The sequence below is a fragment of the Ambystoma mexicanum genome, chromosome 1q (genome assembly GCF_040938575.1).
Source record: "Ambystoma mexicanum isolate Mex_15411 chromosome 1q, UKY_AmexF1_1, whole genome shotgun sequence".
Lineage (NCBI taxonomy): Eukaryota > Metazoa > Chordata > Amphibia > Caudata > Ambystomatidae > Ambystoma > Ambystoma mexicanum.
In genome coordinates, this window is record NC_090922.1 from 828,460,184 (window position 1) to 828,476,940 (window position 16,757).

At 41.4% G+C, this 16,757-nt stretch overlaps 1 protein-coding gene across 3 annotated transcripts in view; it reads left to right on the plus strand.

Annotated features, from left to right (window-relative positions):
* The window catches only part of STX6 (syntaxin 6), a 503,047-nt gene extending 486,666 nt beyond the window's left edge, over positions 1–16,381 (plus strand). The window contains exons 8-9 of one of the 3 annotated variants that reach the window (XM_069641444.1): positions 12,941–13,109; positions 14,518–14,649. In XM_069641444.1, coding sequence (XP_069497545.1) covers positions 12,941–13,065 — 125 coding nt within the window. In that variant the 3' untranslated portion in view covers positions 13,066–13,109; positions 14,518–14,649. Of the gene's footprint in view, positions 1–9,512; positions 9,869–12,940; positions 13,110–14,517 lie in introns of those variants that run through there. The other 2 variants (XM_069641445.1, XM_069641443.1) reach the window with 2 other exon arrangements.
* Positions 16,382–16,757: the final 376 nt, after the last annotated feature.

Sequence of the window (16,757 nt, forward strand, 5' to 3'; positions counted from 1 at the left end):
ACCCCCTGGTTGTGATAGTTATTGATCATGTCGCGGTACAGTGACAGGGCCTTACACGTGTATTCTATGGGTGTTTCTTCCCCCATGATCGCGTCTCCCATGTGCCTGCTAGTAATACTACACCTTTGCTAATGTGCCACACAGTTATACAGATATTGTCAAAAACAGAGTTCAATTCCGCCCCTCCTTTTTTGCTGACACAAAAAATCAAAAAGGTCTTCACAAGTCTCTTTCTCTTTCTCTTTCTCTTATATATATTTTAGTGGCCATGTAGTTGTGATTAAGTTGCTGTTTCCATAGGAAGAGCCCTTTTTGGGCAGCTTATAACTCACCAAATCCTCACCAAAGTTTGGTGATCTTTGGTCTAGAGGGGGGGGTCCAAAACGTCTTTTTTGCCATAGACTGAATGGGGAAGACTTTGTGCACGGCTACAGGCCAAACCGTTGGACGGATTTGCCCCAAATTTGTGGCAGGGGCTTGGTCGCAAAAGCGTGCTTTTGTAAATTTTGTGACAATCCGTCCAGTAGTTTCCTTAAAAAAGATCAAAAAGTATGTCTCTAAAAATTAGTGATATCTATGTCCGCTCCGCAGTCACACTTCCCTGTTCGCTCCATGGAGAATATTTCAATTGGCTATTACATGGCGTGCTGCCCGCGACCATGTTGCGCTTTCACCGATTGGTTATGCCACAGCGTGAAGAGCGTCATAATCTTTTGATACGTCCGCCATGTTTACTTCGTTTTCTGTTGTACGCGGACATCGCCGCCAACATACATAAACGAAAAAGACACCAATGCACTTGTTACACTTATGGAACACTGTTTCGAAAGGTGAGCGTTAATGAGATGTGCCAGTAGAAAGTCAAACATTGGTGTATTCTTCTTAGCACCGTCATACAGTACAGTGGGACTTGCTACTCATTGTACGAAATGAACTTATTGCGTCCATGTTACAATACATAAACAACATTACAGCGTTCAGACTGGCGTACTACAGTTTGAAATGTAAGCCAGCCACCTGCACTATTTCGTACACACAGCACTTCTGCACGTGTAAGGGAGTAGCGGTTCTCATGAATAGCTGCTGATATGTTGTTGCAAAATGAGAATGTATTTCCATTCGGAGTGAAGGTCACTTGATGCTCTCTTTTCAATACGAGCTCAGTACGGCCACATATTTGTCAGCACCCATAACCTTGAGCTACAGGGAAAGAGCAGAAAGAATGCAGGCAGTAACAGTTTGAAAAACATATCGTTTGACAAGGTTATGCTTCAAAAACGTTTGTAACAAACATGAAATATCAGTTCCTGAAGAGGCACTCTTCCAAATACACTACTGTCTGACTGAATTGAACGCAATGGAGGCGGTCCACATCATGTAAGTTCATTTTTGACGCCTGTATACCGACATGGCATTACATTTTTAATTTCAAAAAGAAAAAAAATATTTTTGCTAATGATTTACAAGTTTTTTGTGCCGTTGAATTTTTTTTCCCATTATGGATATTGCACATTGTCGCCTTTTGTAGGGTGCCACTACATTCCCCCACATTAAATTAGTATTTACTAAAAATGGTATGTGCTCCAACTTTGTTTTCTGCAGAGGTTGCGTTTTGATACACATTTTATTTCCACTTTCACCGCTCAGCTACTTCGAAACAAAAATGTTGTTATAAATGAAGACGTCCCAGCTTTCTGTGCCGTTGAATTTTCTTTCCCATTATGGAGATTGCACATTGTCGCCGTCCATAGGGTCCCACAACATTTCCTGCTATTGAATAATTGTTTACTAAAAATGTTATGTATTACAACTTTGGTTTCTCCAAAGGTTGCATATTGATACATGTTTTATTTCCCATTTCCCCTTCAGCTACTTACTTCCCTATTGTGATTGTCACGGATTGCAGCTGTCGAGTGACGGCTTTTTTAACCGTCAAATGCAACTGTTTGTCACCGGTTGTCTGTGCGTCATAATTCAGTGGGATGACCGTGTCAGACCTCTATGTCCTTACGCTGCTGTCGCCATAAGGAGTAACATTACATCCTTTCTGGTGGTGTAGATCACAACGATTGACGTCATCTTGCAAATCAATGTGCGAGGAAAACAACTACTGTGTAGGCAACGCTTACTTTTTCTGTGTGAAAACAACAACGTGGCCATTATTATTAACATTTTCATTGTCGACCAAAGAGACAAAATTACTACTTCTGTGGAAATGTGAATAGGGCGATGATTTCGCTCAGTTTATTGTGAAATAAAACTACTTAACTAATTCTTAAATGTTAGTGTTTTTTTTAACAAATGTACTGTCCTATTTCAAAATGTGGCATGCTACGTTGCAGGTGGTAATGTGTTCTTTTTGTAGGTGATGCATCACGGCACGTAAGTCCTTATGGACACATTTGTTTACGCTGCCAAGGAACGTTATGGAGAAAGGTATTGCATACCACTTGCTTTGGCTACGGGAGGGTCAGGCCCATCTCATATGCTTTAGTGCCGTCAGGCCAATTTCTGTCACCGTTAGGCCAATTTCTGTCACCCAGATGCCCCATTAACCAACATTACTTCAGAATGATTAGTATCTTCATAAAAGAGGAAAAATGAGGTAAGGTCCACTGAAAGTGTTTGCTGTACAGAAATGTTTGTAAAATAATACATTGTTACACCCTCCCAATTACACATCTTCACACCTTTCGACCTGTGCCACTTACGAAATTATGTGCCGAAAGGTGAGTGGTAATGGTGTTGCTTGCAGTATTTCTCACGTGATTGCGCTCGTCTTCACAGAGTTTGTTGGGATTTTGTGCAGACGTAAGAAGACTACTCCTTTGCGTTTTTTTACGTCCATTTTTACAGAAAAGAATTACTGCATGTACAACACATGTATGTAAAGGTTATTGACAACGACCGAAAAGCTTCCTCTTGTGCATGTGGCAGTGTTTGATATTTAACAAGTGTAGTCATGTACATGACAAATCAACGGTGCAGCTTCCGTCTCTGAGGGGTAAGCTCTATGTATGGTTTGTGGCCACAATGTCGGGGGTGTGGGTACTGGCCATTAATGGAAAGGACAAAACATTGCATTGAAGTCGCCATGTCCACCAGGGATTGGCTTTCTGGTAAAGCTCTTGCTCATAACGACACATTTCTCAAGGAACAAAAATGTGGTGCTGCCATTTCGGTCACACTGTTTCATTTTTGCTTTCTGCAGGCTGTATTGCAAAGCAAAGAAGGGTTTTTATCCAACACCCGTCTGCCCTTTCTATGGTGGCCATCTTGGAAGAGGATTTGTTTTCTTCAGCCGGGAATGCCAGAGGCGTTCCGGTTGAAGACAAAAAAATCCTCTTTTTTGGGACCACGGGTTACTGCTGTAAAATCTCGATTGCTAATGGCATTTATCCCCCATTTTTTGGGGAGAAATGGGGGTTACTGATCCAGAGACGTCGGTATGCACTCTTGCTTCTATTGTACTGCAAACTTACCCTGTGCAGTTCAGCGCCAGAAATTTTGCAGTTAGAAGTTCCTACAAGAATATACAATGTACTTCCGCACTATCAACCAGTCACACATGTTATTGTGAAGTGTGTATGAGTTTTCGAACACGCCCCTATGCTGTGCGCCAGCATATGATAATGTGGAATTCTTCGGAAGGTGGGCAGTTACTTCAAATGTTCCTTTACAGTAGTATGCTTATGTGTTACTATTTGAACCTAGTAGAAAAATGTTGTTAAAGTATTGTTATGATTCAATTACAGTACTAAAAACCTATGGAATTCAGTGAAAAAAACTTTGTGAAAGGGAATTTATGGTTACGTTGCCCTACTAAAAACATGTAAAATTCACTACGAAAAAAACTTTAAGGGGACGTTATGGTTAAGTTGACCTACCAAAAACCTGTGCACTTCACTAAAAAAACTTTTCCAGCCTGCCATTACGGTTCACATTACAACCTAAAAACCCTTGCAATTCGCCAGTTATGGTAGGCTAAGCTCCCACTCCTGCCATTAACACTGTGCACTGCTACCACTATCCCCAAGAACATGAAGGATGCCATTAAAAAATGTCATTGATGACACCACTGACATGACATGTTTTGCCCCTTTATTTTTCTTCACTGATATATATATATATATATATATATATATATTTATTTATTTTTTCAAAACGAACCTTTAGCCCTATACAGGGCAAAACCAGCGGATTGCACTCCCAAGAGCAGCTGAGTCCAGTCAATCCAATCTTCAGCAAATAATGTGCTTGACGGCAAAATCAGGCAGCACCAAATATTCTTTATTAATTAAAAGTGCATTAGAAAGGGGAACCTGAAAAGCACAACCGACGCGTTTCGCGATCGTCCGACCGCGTGTTCACGATATATTCAGTGAAAGAACTTTGTTACTGGGCCGTTCTAGTTCACAGTAAAACCTAAAAACAATTCACAATCCCTACATATGGGACGCTAAACAACCATAACTCGCACCACCTACATGCATTGCTAAGACTAACGCCCACAACATCAAAGATGACATCAGAAATGTCATTGATGACATCACTGATGACATCATATGTCTAGCTGTCTCTTGTTGTTCACTGACATATCTAAGGCAGGTGCATTTCTTCACATTCAGTCAGTAAGTGAAAAAGTAAAAATGGCTATATTTGTAGTCCCGACCCTTGTCATAAGTTCTTACAATACTTTCCTTAGGGGACATTTACATGATAGCAAACGTGAATTTAGCAGAAGAATAAATCCTGAGATATAAGAATGTTTACTGTGCATAAAGGAAATGAGGGCGGGTATGAATAGTTTGTGGTAATAGTGCACGTTTGTTCGCTTAGTTTGCGTTCCCTGTCTATGCTTATATTTGTAGTCATTGTGGTCTCTTTGTTGTTTGTGTTTAATAGTGCAATTGTACAGAAAGGTAAGGATGCGTAGATGCTTGTGTTTCACAGTATGGAAACATTTTGTAATGAAAGGTTATATCAATTTAGTAGCTAAGATGGGAAGATTTAGAATATTGCACCTCTACAGCACATGCTGTAGACAATGTGTACGTGACGTTATGAGGTCATTCGTGCAAGGAAAGAAGTCAGTGTTGGAATGGAATTGTTGACCAATGGATTAGGTAATGAACTTTTCAGCATAAGATAGTTCTGCAATAATCTCTGACAATTTCCTGCCAATATTATAATGACAATCACTTGTGGAGACTCTGCATGAAAATTAAGCACATGTGATGTCATCAGTGATGTCATCAATGACATTTCTGACGTCATCTTTGATGTTGTGGGTGTTAGTCTTAGCAATGCACGTAGGTGGTGCGAGTTATGGTTGTTTAGAGTCCCATATGTAGGGATTGTGAATAGTTTTTTGGTTTTACTGTGAACTATAACGGCCCAGTAACAAAGTTTTTTTCACTGAAATATATATATATATATATCGGTGAAGAAAAACAAAGGGGCAAAACATGTCATGTAGTCAGTGGTGTCATCAATGACATTTTTTAATGGCATCCTTCATGTTCTTGGGGATAGTGGTAGCAGTGCACAGTGCTAATGGCAGGAGTGGGAGCTTAGCCTACCATAACTGTCGAATTTCAAGGGTTTTTAGGTTGTAATGTGAACCGTAATGGCAGGATGGAAAAGTTATTTTTTTAGTGAAGTGCACAGGTTTTTGGTAGGTCAACTTAACCATAACGCCCCTTAACAAAGTTTTTTTTTGTAGTGAAAAAAAAAATATATATATATATATATATGATAAAAAAAGAGGAGAGGGGCGCACTCCAGTTCCCTGCACAGTAAACCTTCTCAGCTGCAGGTGTTCTCCTCCGACCGGTTTCTGTGCCAATACACGTCATCAGGGAGGCTGTCTTAACTTGCAGCTCACAGCAACTGCAGGTGTTAACTCTTAGTGATGATTCTGCTGCAAGGACTTCTGGTAGCTGTAGTCATCATGTTTGCAAGGAACAAACTCACACCCAATCCCATAAATGGGGAAAGGGGGGGGAGTAGCCTACAGTGAGGCACTCCAAAGTTGGGCATATGTTACCCCGGTGCAGCACCCTATAAGATTTCTGAAGATTCCACCCTTCAGAAAACTTGCAAATGTGATAAAAAAAGAGGAGAGGGGCGCACTCCAGTTCCCTGCACAGTAAACCTTCTCAGCTGCAGGTGTTCTCATCCGACCGGTTTCTGTGCCAATACACGTCATCAGGGAGGCTGTCTTAACTTGCAGCTCACAAGGGATCACTATGGGATTGGGTGTGAGTTTGTTCCTTGCAAACCTGATGACTACAGCTACCAGAAGTCCTTGCAGCAGAATTATCACTAAGTGTTAACACCTGCACTTGCTGTGAGCTGCAAGTTAAGACAGCCTCCCTGATGACGTGTATTGGCACAGAAACCGGTCGGAGGAGAACGCCTGCAGCTGAGAAGGTTTACTGTGCAGGGAACTGGAGTGCGCCCCTCTCCTCTTTTTTATCACATTTGCAAGTTTTCTGAAGGGTGGAATCTTCAGAAATCTTATAGGGTGCTGCACCGGGGTAACATATGCCCAACTTTGGAGTGCCTCACTGTAGGCTACTCCCCCCCCCTTTCCCCATTTATGGGATTGGGTGTGAGTTTGTTCCTTGCAAACCTGATGACTACAGCTACCAGAAGTCCTTGCAGCAGAATTATCACTAAGTGTTAACACCTGCACTTGCTGTGAGCTGCAAGTTAAGACAGCCTCCCTGATGACGTGTATTGGCACAGAAACCGGTCGGAGGAGAACACCTGCAGCTGAGAAGGTTTACTGTGCAGGGAACTGGAGTGCGCCCCTCTCCTCTTTTTTTATCATATATATATATAGTTATGGTTAAGTTGGTGTTTCCATAGGAAGAGCACTTTTTGGACGGCTTATAACTTCGCTCCCCCTGGACGAATCCTCACCAAACTTTGCAAAAAAGGTATATGGCCCACTGTGAATTTTTTTGCAAAGTTTGGTGAGGATTCGTCCAGGCGGGGTCCCAAAACTTTTTTTTTCCCCATAGACTGAATGGGAAAAAACTTTGTGCACGGCTACAGCCCGATCGCTGGACGGATTTACACCAAATTTGCGGCAGGAGCGGCGGCCTGGTCCCGAAAGCGTGCTTTTGCAAATTTGGTGTAAATCCGTCCAGTAGTTCTTTTTAAAATGACCAAAATGTAAGGCAAAACAATTAGTGATATCTGTGTTCGCTTCGCGGACGGACTTCCCTGTTCGCTCCGTGGACAGCACCCCGATTGGCCCAGCGGCTTGCGTCATGTCCGCGGACATGCGACGTGTTCGCTGATTGGGCGGCGTGGTGCGTGATGCACGTCAGATTTTCTGTCGCGCCCCCCATCTTGCATTTGCGGATGTCCGCGGACAGCGCGGTGAAAGTTTGTTCGAAATGTGTATTTAGTAGAGTGTGTTGGTGTGTAGAAGTCTTTGGGGGGATGGGGGAGTATGAGATAGGTTCAAAGTTGTATTTTATTTATGTGCTAGACTTTTTTGTTGCGTTCGATTTGTCCATGGAGAACACGGCTGTTCTGACATTTTGTAAATAAACGAAATGGTGGGGTGTTTAGAGGACGGAGTATGTCATTTTTGTTCGCAAGGAAGGTAAAAATGAGCTATGAACACTCACGGTGTACTTAATTACACAAACTGGGGGTGTCCTCAGGACGCTGTCCGTATTGTAATCTGTCTAGTTGAATGTGTTCTAAGAACACTCACGGTGTCTCGAAATGGTTGCAATTACACAAAATGGGGGTGTTCTGAGAACGTTGTTTGTATTGTTCGTTGTCAGGGTGAAAGTGTTTTAAGACCACTCCTTTTGTCCGCTAATAGTACAATTTCCTATGGGCGTCAACCGACTTTTTGTCCACTAAAGAAACGATAAATCCGGCTGGTGTGCGCCGACATTATGTGATAATCCTATGACTGGCGCTATTGACCTGGCTGACTTGCTTTTGCAACACTAAATCATATCTCCCTCCCCTAAACCTGATAGCATCAAAGCATTCATATTCCCCGCCTCTCTCCGTGACGTTACAGGGTGCGTCATCAAACGCGCCCAGTCCTCTCCAGTCCTAAGTGACTTTACACAGAACCCGGAAGACAACACATATTATGTCACAACACAGCGCGCCACAAATCAATTCGGAATATGAAACAGTGATTTAAAAGCAAACAGCAAGATTGTAAATTTTGTAAAGTACATTTATTTGACAGCAAATGTTTAGAGAATATTCAGCAATTTGCATTTGCCTTTGTTGTCGATCCGCAAAAGTTCATGTTGAGGCACACAATGTTTCTTTGCGGTACAGAGAGTGTTAGATCAGCTTACAACTCAGTGCGCCACAATTCGGAATCTGAAACTGTGGTTTAAAAGTAAACAGCAGATTTGTACATTTGGTAAAGTACATTTATTTCACATGAAATGTTTAGTGAATATTCAGCGATTTGCTATTGTCTCTGCTGTCGATCAGCAAAAGTTTATTTGGAGCCACGCGTTGTTCCTTTGCGGTAGATAGGCTGTTGGTTTATGATAAAAGCAGTAAATGGACGCTCTGATAATCAGAAGGTTGCTGCAAAAACGAGCCATTAGACCACCCTATTGGTTGGTATGTTGTTTGTAGCCGCTAGTACTGCGTAAGGGCATATTGGTCCTTGGCGATTGTCCCATAAAATGGTGAGGGTCATGAAGTTGCATATTTGGACCTGCACCTGGCAGTTGAAGACCCCATCCACTGGAGTATGTAAATCGTGACATAGGCAAAATGGGGCCACATACCTGTTTTAAAAAACATAAATTAGTCTCACCAGCCGATCTTCATTAAAAATCATCATTTTATTTATTAGGGCGTGAAACTATTTGCTATCGAAGATAGTGCAACGGAGTATGTTAATAATAAAATAATATTTTCCCATTCATATAGCACTAAGAACCGTGAGGTATCTAAGCGGTGCTTATTATTAACCACGGTGTGTGGTGCTCATTTATCGACCACGGAAGGATGAAAGGCTGAGTTTCGCCTTGCCGGGATTCGAAATTGAGTTAGCAAGCTGTGCACGGATGTCAAAGCGAGTGTTGTACTCGCTGTGCCATTTGACAGGCTACAGTGAAGTGGCACAGCGAGTAGAGCGCTTGACCGCCTATAGACCGGTTAAATGATTTGTATTAACCCACCCTGTGTCGTCTGCCTTTTTCAGAGCCCTCTAAACAACAGGGGATCAATTCGGCGTGATAGTGCGCGGTAGAAAACATTATGCCACTTTCAACGAACAAGTTCAACTTGAGCGGTCTTAATGCTACGCTATTGTAATTATATTTGGTATAAAATAATCTAAAGGGTTACTTACAGTACAATTGCAATTTCCATTGTCTATGAGTGGTGCAGTCCCAAAATACGACTCTGCGTGTGCCAACGATTTTTCGCATAGTGATATAATACATAAAAGTGGTTTTGTTTCATAAATTTCATCCTTATCTTCTCTTACGTTTTAGCAACACTCCTTCAAGAGAAGTCTTTCATCACAATCTCTGTCTGTCAAGGTCAAAACACAATACAACCTTATAGTCCGCTTCGTGAGCCTCTCCGGGGCCCGAGAAAAAAATGGAAGCAGCTGACCTTCACTGTGAACGAGCATAAATTCTTACTTTGCAACATTCTGTGTAAAGCCATCTGTGAGAAGTTGGTTTTTGCACGCCATGTTTGTATATTTTTTGCGTGATATTAAAAAAAGTTTGTTTAAAGCACGTTATGGTTTTAAGTACAGCCGAAAGACCCCTGAAAATCGCAAGTTATGGTAAGCTATGAAAAATAACTCGCGCCACCACCGTGCACTGCTAAGACTAACACCCAGGACATCAAAGATGACATCGCAAATGTCATTGATGAAATCACTGATGACATCACATGTGTATGTACTTTTCATGGAATTTGTGTACTAGGGATTTTTATTATAATGTTGTGAAAAAAGTGTCAAGGATATTGCAATAAATATCATAGCATTATTAGTGCTTTGAACGATGAATTGATATCAATAGCATTGTATTATGGGATTCTATCTAGTATACTGAGCTACTAATGGAGAAACATAGCATTGTGTGCAGAGTACAAGATGAAAGTATAATATTTGTAATGTTAATATGTTGGATAAAGAAATAATTGTCCTGAAATGTTCGAAAATTCACAAAATAGGGGTGTTCTGAGGACGTTATTCGTATTGTGTGATTGCTTAGCTGTATGCAATGAGGGAATGGCACAGAGAGTAAAGTGGACGCCGTCCACGGAAACCGCAGCTGTTCGTGGACAGGGCGTGCTACATCCGGATTTTTCCAGGAAATCCAACATGGAAAGAAGACTGTACGGATCAGCCAATCAGATGTCGAGGTTGTGGATTTGTGTTGAAAGAGACTGTGTGTGGTGAAGATGGCAGAAGTGGAGAAAGTCAGGGTGTTGGTGCTCGGAGATATGTTTGTGCATGGTTTACAGCAGTACGCTGAATGCAGGCATGTTGCAAAGAACTTTGATGTGAAAGGAGTGGAGGTGGTGTGGAGCACTGTGCCTGATTGCAATGTACAGGGAATTGTACAGGTTTGTGAGGATATGGCCACGATGAACAGTGGTAGTTTTGCACTATGGTGCTTTCCATTTGGGCAACGTCAGTGCCCCTACTTTGTTGGCTGATTTGGAACGCTTGGTTTAAGCCGTAATGAAGATCCTTCCAAATGTGAAAGTAATTTTTTCTGGATTACTACCTAGGGCAATATGGGACAATAGTTCAGTTTTTTGTCCTCAGCAAAACATTGCTAGGTGTGTCATCAACCGAGGCATGTGTGCCTTCATGCTTAGAGTAGGTATGCTCTTCTGTAACAATGAGAATATTGATGGCCAGTAATGCTGTTAATTTTAAAGAAGATGGAATTTCTTTATCTTTTACGGGAAATGCCTTTCTATTTTGGAATGTAAGGGTTGCTTTGGAGAAGGTTATGTAAAGATTTTTAGGAGTAAAGTAAGAAAAAAAAACAAAACAAAAAAATACAAAATAACAGGTGTCTGTCAAGCATCTGTAAAAAAAAAAAAAAAAAAAAAACGGCTCTTTTCAGAGCCAACTTCAAAGGGGAAATGGGGCACAATATTTAAATTTACATTCACCACGCCCAGATTTTCGATGTGTCCGCGGACATGAAAATCACTACGAGGGGGTTAGTATGTTCTATGTTACATGTATATGAAGTCAGGGATATTATGGTTAAGTTGTGCTACTAAAAACCTATGAAATTCGGTGAAAAAACTTTGTTAAAGGGACGTTATGGTTAAGTTGCGCTACTAAAAACCTATGAAATTCAGTGAAAAAACTTTGTTAAAGGGACGTTATGGTTCAGAGTAAAACCGAAAAATCCCTGAAATTCGGCAGTTATGGTAAGATAAGCAACCATAACTCGCGCCGCCACCGTGCACTGCTAAGACTAACACCCAGGACATCAAAGATGACATCACAAATGTCATTGATGACATCACTGATGACATCACATGTCTGGCTCCCTCTTTTTTCCTTTACTGATATATCTAGGCCAGTTACAATCAGGAACTACAAATTCACTATACTATAATACAAAGTATTAGTTTGTAGACTTATACTACAAATATGTTCTTACAGTAATTCACTTAGGGTCCACTCAAAGCATATGAACCATATACAAGGGAGAAAACAGACTTGGAAGACAACAATGCTTTCTATGTATGAAGATGATTAGTACGGTTATCAACACTGTTATAGTTCTGTTGTTTTTTAATACTGTACTTTCCCTGAATATGCCCATATTTGTACACATTGCACGTACACTACTTTCATTAGGGTCTAGTCACAATATGTGATAGTTATACATAGGGAAGTAGTAGCTTTGAAGCAGAGCAATCATTTCTGTACATGAAGATAATCAGTTACGTTATGAAAATTGTCGGGTAATACTGCTGTTTTTTGTTCACTTCACTTTCCCTGTATATGCTCTATTTGTATGTGTTATTGTCTGTTTGTGTTTGGTGTGCAGTAATGCAATAATGTAGTAATTGGGTTTTATTAGCTATCTATTACATGTTTCACATTATGCAAAACTCTAATAAAAAAGCAGTTATCATTTCAGTATTCAACATGGCAGGATTATGAATATTGCACCTTCATTTATGCTGCACACACTGCTTATGTTTCTGCATGAATAGCTTAGTATACTGGATAGAACTTCATAATAGAATGCTATGTATATCAACACATTCCTTAATGCACTAATTAGCTCATGATATTTATTCCAATGATCCTTGACACTTTTTTGTCAATATTACAATAAGAATCCCTTATACAGAGTTTTCATGAAAAGTAAATGCACATGTGATGTCATCAGTGATGTCATCAATGACATTTGTGATATCATCTTTGATGTCCTGGGTGTTAGTCTTAGCAGTGCACAGTGGCAGCGCAAGTTATGGTTGCTTATTTTACCATAACTGCCGAATTTCAGGGGTTTTTCGGTTTTACTTTGAACCATAACGTCCCTTTAACAAAGTTTTTTCACTGAATATATATATATATATATATATATATATATATATATATATATACACCGCTCGAGCTCTCTAGTTATACGGAGCTCCTATTTATTTCCTATTTTCTTCTTCGTTAAACAATGTTTGTGGGGCCACTTCACCCACCCCCCACCCCTTCCCCCAACTCAGTGAGGCTCCCTGTCTTCCCGTTTTCTTTTCCTTATTAGTCACCTTAAAAAATTCATGAAAATAAAACGAGCCACAGGCATGCCACACTCCCAATTTCAATCTCTGTGTTCACACTTCCCCATACATCTGTCCCCTACTTGTTATCCCTTGCAAGGCTATACTCTTGGGCATGTTTTCACCTGAACTCCTGCATTCACAGGTTCCAACACCGGCCAGCACCTCTCCTTGGGGCCACACCCCATTCCAAAGAGCAAATGGGATTCTGTAAAGACGGCTCCTGCATGGCCACTTGGAAGTACATGTTTTTGGGAGGGGCTGCTGTAGGTGGGCGTTGCCCTTCCGGAGAGGTTGCCTGGACACCTTTGCAGGTACGGAGTGGAGGCACTGGGATCACCAAATGAAGGCACGCCCCGGTACGCTCATGCCAGAAAAAATACAACCCACTAGTCGTAAAAAATGCCAAGAGATTTCTTGCAGGGATAACCAGTTTAATCGCACAAAAATAAGGGTGCAAGCAAAGAACTCTGCTGCTCGAGAACATTCTGGCTCCAAGTAGTACAAACAGAAGCTTATAAGGCATCACGCATCATCACTGTATAGTAAAAATCAGCGTGGCTGGTTGGTGAGACCCTATACATGGGCCTGCTCCATAGGGGATGCCAGGCTACGATTGGCTGCAGTCTTGTCTGTCTTCCTTCACGTAGGGTCAGCTAGGCATATCTCTCCAGGGACTGAAGGTCAGACTATTCACATGTTTCTATTACAGAGCTACTATTGTAATATAATGCTACTACATCATTATGGTATGCACCTTGAAAGCTTGGGGACTGGCACAGGGGGAGGAACACCATCATGCTGACCCACACATTCTTTTCTCCGTTCGTATCGCACTCTCCGCACCCAAGGCTTCCACCCTTGCTTTGCGCTATAATTTATTCCTCCCTGTACCTCGTACTGCAAAGGGTGTATAAGATAAGGGGATAAGGTGAAATAGTCGTGTTCGTTTAGATCTTTAATGACCACTGTGTTTATGGTTGGTGTTCTGAGGTCACATACTATCGCGGAATTCAGGGGTCTTGGACTGGGTCAGTGGTGGGTGCCATTACTCTTGGTGGGCTGGGTAGGGGTTGGAGGTATTCTGGTGGCCTGGCTGTGATGAATGTGCGCAGCAAGGGGTATGGTGCCGTCTCAGGGCACATTCCTTTCTGGGATAACCAGTAATTGCAACAGTTAAGGAACAAAGGAAAGTTTCTATGTGAATTACCAGCGTGGGTTCATCTGCCCTCAGCGTTTGGGCCTGTTTCCGCCAGGCCTATGTTTACAGCGCAGCCATGCGGGACCGAATGTGTCTACCATAACTACAAAATGGTGTCTCTTTATATGCGCGTGTTAAGTATATACATCGATAATTTATGCAATACTGTGTTTGTGCTGGGTTTCTTAGCACAGCCCTCTATCCCCTGGTACATCACACATCTGTCATCTGAAAGGCTAATAATCTTCCCAACAAAACCTCTAGTATCTACTAATTGAAATTGCTGCAGTATGTGAACTGAAGCAACTAAGCGCTTCACAAATCGGTCTGCATAGTAAATATTCGCATTCCACCACCTAATATTGTTTTCCTAAATTTAGTAATGAAAATACTACTTAACTTTTGATGAAATGGAGTTTAATACATAGACCATTTTATGGTATTTGTTCTCTTTGTGGCAATGAATTTCCAAATTGATTTGTACTGTCAAATGAATCCCTGTTCCTGTTCTCCTTTTGCAGATCGGCGACAGTGGTGTGCAATTGGTATCCTAGCAGCCGTGCTGCTGGTCGTCCTCATCCTCTTCGTCACACTGTGAACTTGTTCATACCACTGTGGAAGAGAGTGTGTGCACTGGCGGAGGTGTCCCAACAGGAGTGAATAGGGGTGTTATCTACACCATACTGAAGACTTTTCCTGTCAATGACTGACATTTTCACACTAACCTGGAAGTGGCCATCATGAAAAGAAACCATATTCCTCCCTTCAGCGGGGATCTGCCTCCCTTGGGGTTGTTTTTCTCATGAAACTCATTTTGGAACCTGCCAGATCTGAGCATATTGGACCTAGCCATTGAGTTTCTGAAGGTTTACAAAACTGTGAGTCCACCTGATTCTTTACGAAGCGTGGAATAATGGAAGCAGTACCATTGCACAGCACCTCATGGGCTTATAGAAACCCAGTAGCTGGGTTGAGGCCTTTTTTTCTAGACTGTAGTTGAGACTGGACCATACTCTTTCTTCTCACTGTCTCCTCAAACCTCATATAGGGATGATTTGCTCTCTTCTCCACTGGTGACACTTTCCTGCAACTGACTGCTCTGTCCAGCATGGGGTTCCCTTTACAAATCACTGCAAAAACAGTAGCTGAGAAAATGCTAAACCCATATACTGTTTTGATCAACTCAAGTAAGAGGTAGAAGACAGTGACTTGATTGAAGAAGGTAGCATGCCTTCTGCTTTGTCTGTCACCATGTGATTGAGGTAGACGTTCCTCTTGTATGGCTTGCAGCGGGTCAGTCCATTCCCTTTACCCCCACAAGCAAATGAAGCATCCTTCCCACCTTGTACCCTGAGTTTGGGTCACATAAGGACCTTTCTGTCTTTGCTAATTTGCTTTCAATGCTTGTGCCGCTGAGTTTACTGTTAACTTGGCACCATTCACCCCTGGCACGCAGTGTATTTACAGTGTGCTCCAAAAGTAATACCTTTTCACTCAGAAACAGGAATTCATTTGGGTGGTCACAGGTTTTACCACTAATTTAATTGTCCAGACATAAGTAAATCAAATACTTAACGATCTGGTTTGTCCCATCAGACCCATAGGAGGTGTTCAGGTGCAAATACAGGATTTTATTATAATAGAACTTAATCTGTCACATTATTTTATTCTTTTAATACTAAAACCTGTGAATGGAGCGTGAACCTAACGTCAGTACTTAACTGTGCATACAAAATAAACATGCTTGAATAAAAGAGGGGGAAAAAACCTAATGGTTAATTAAAATTAAACCTGCAACCTCCTTAGAGGGAAAGTCCAAAGTAAAATTGGATTTTGAAGGGATTTGTATCTACAAGGCAGTTTCGGTTACTGCTGTTATATATGTATTTTTTTTTGTTTTAAACTAATTTGATAGGCCTGGGAAAGAAATCCTAGTACAAGAGCTTATGCAAAGTTAGATTAAGTAGAGTCTACGGTGTTGCAGTAGGCTGGAAAATTGCAGACTGTGGGTCTGATGTTCCAATCTTGGCAGTATATCATTTTAAGCGAGTAACTGCTCCTCCTTAAGTACTAAAGTATTTTTGTTGGGCTAATCCTTTTGTTAACTCTGCAAAAATAATTCTGTGGATGCCTTGCAGTGCATTGCCAATTAATTCAGTAAACTAATAGCACAAAACCCGTCCTAATTTATCACAACGCGTTTGTACATCCCTAATCTTCAGTATAATTGCATGCCTTGATCTTGCCTCCATCGCGTGTGTAAAGATGTTGCTGGACCCTCTTTTTTCTCTGCCCTAATTTCTGCTCTTGAATCTTATCTTGTATCGAAAGGAGGAAATAAATGCCCATTGTAGAATTTCTGGTGTTGGAAATGGGTACACAGATTGAAGCAGTCAAACCGTCTTTATCTCCACTTACCAGCTGTCCCTGTACTCCAGCTGAGCAAGACTTGTGAGAACTTGGATGTGTTCCTCCAGTAACGTTTTGCACTTTCAGATTTTTGATAAGTTGTTCTGACAACAGTGGACATCTTTAGATTAATGAAAGGGATTTTAACAGAAGCCCTATTGGACCTGAAGGTTTTTTTTAATTTTATGTTTCATACCCCTAAGGAAACGCAATGCTTTTTCTCAAATTCCTTGCATTTTCACTCCAGACAAAAGGAAGGTGGACACAACTTGCATCCCCAGAGGTGCCCTCTGAAACTCATCAAATGCTGTGTTCTGCCTCTGCACGGATTCCTGTGAATAAGGACAGATGC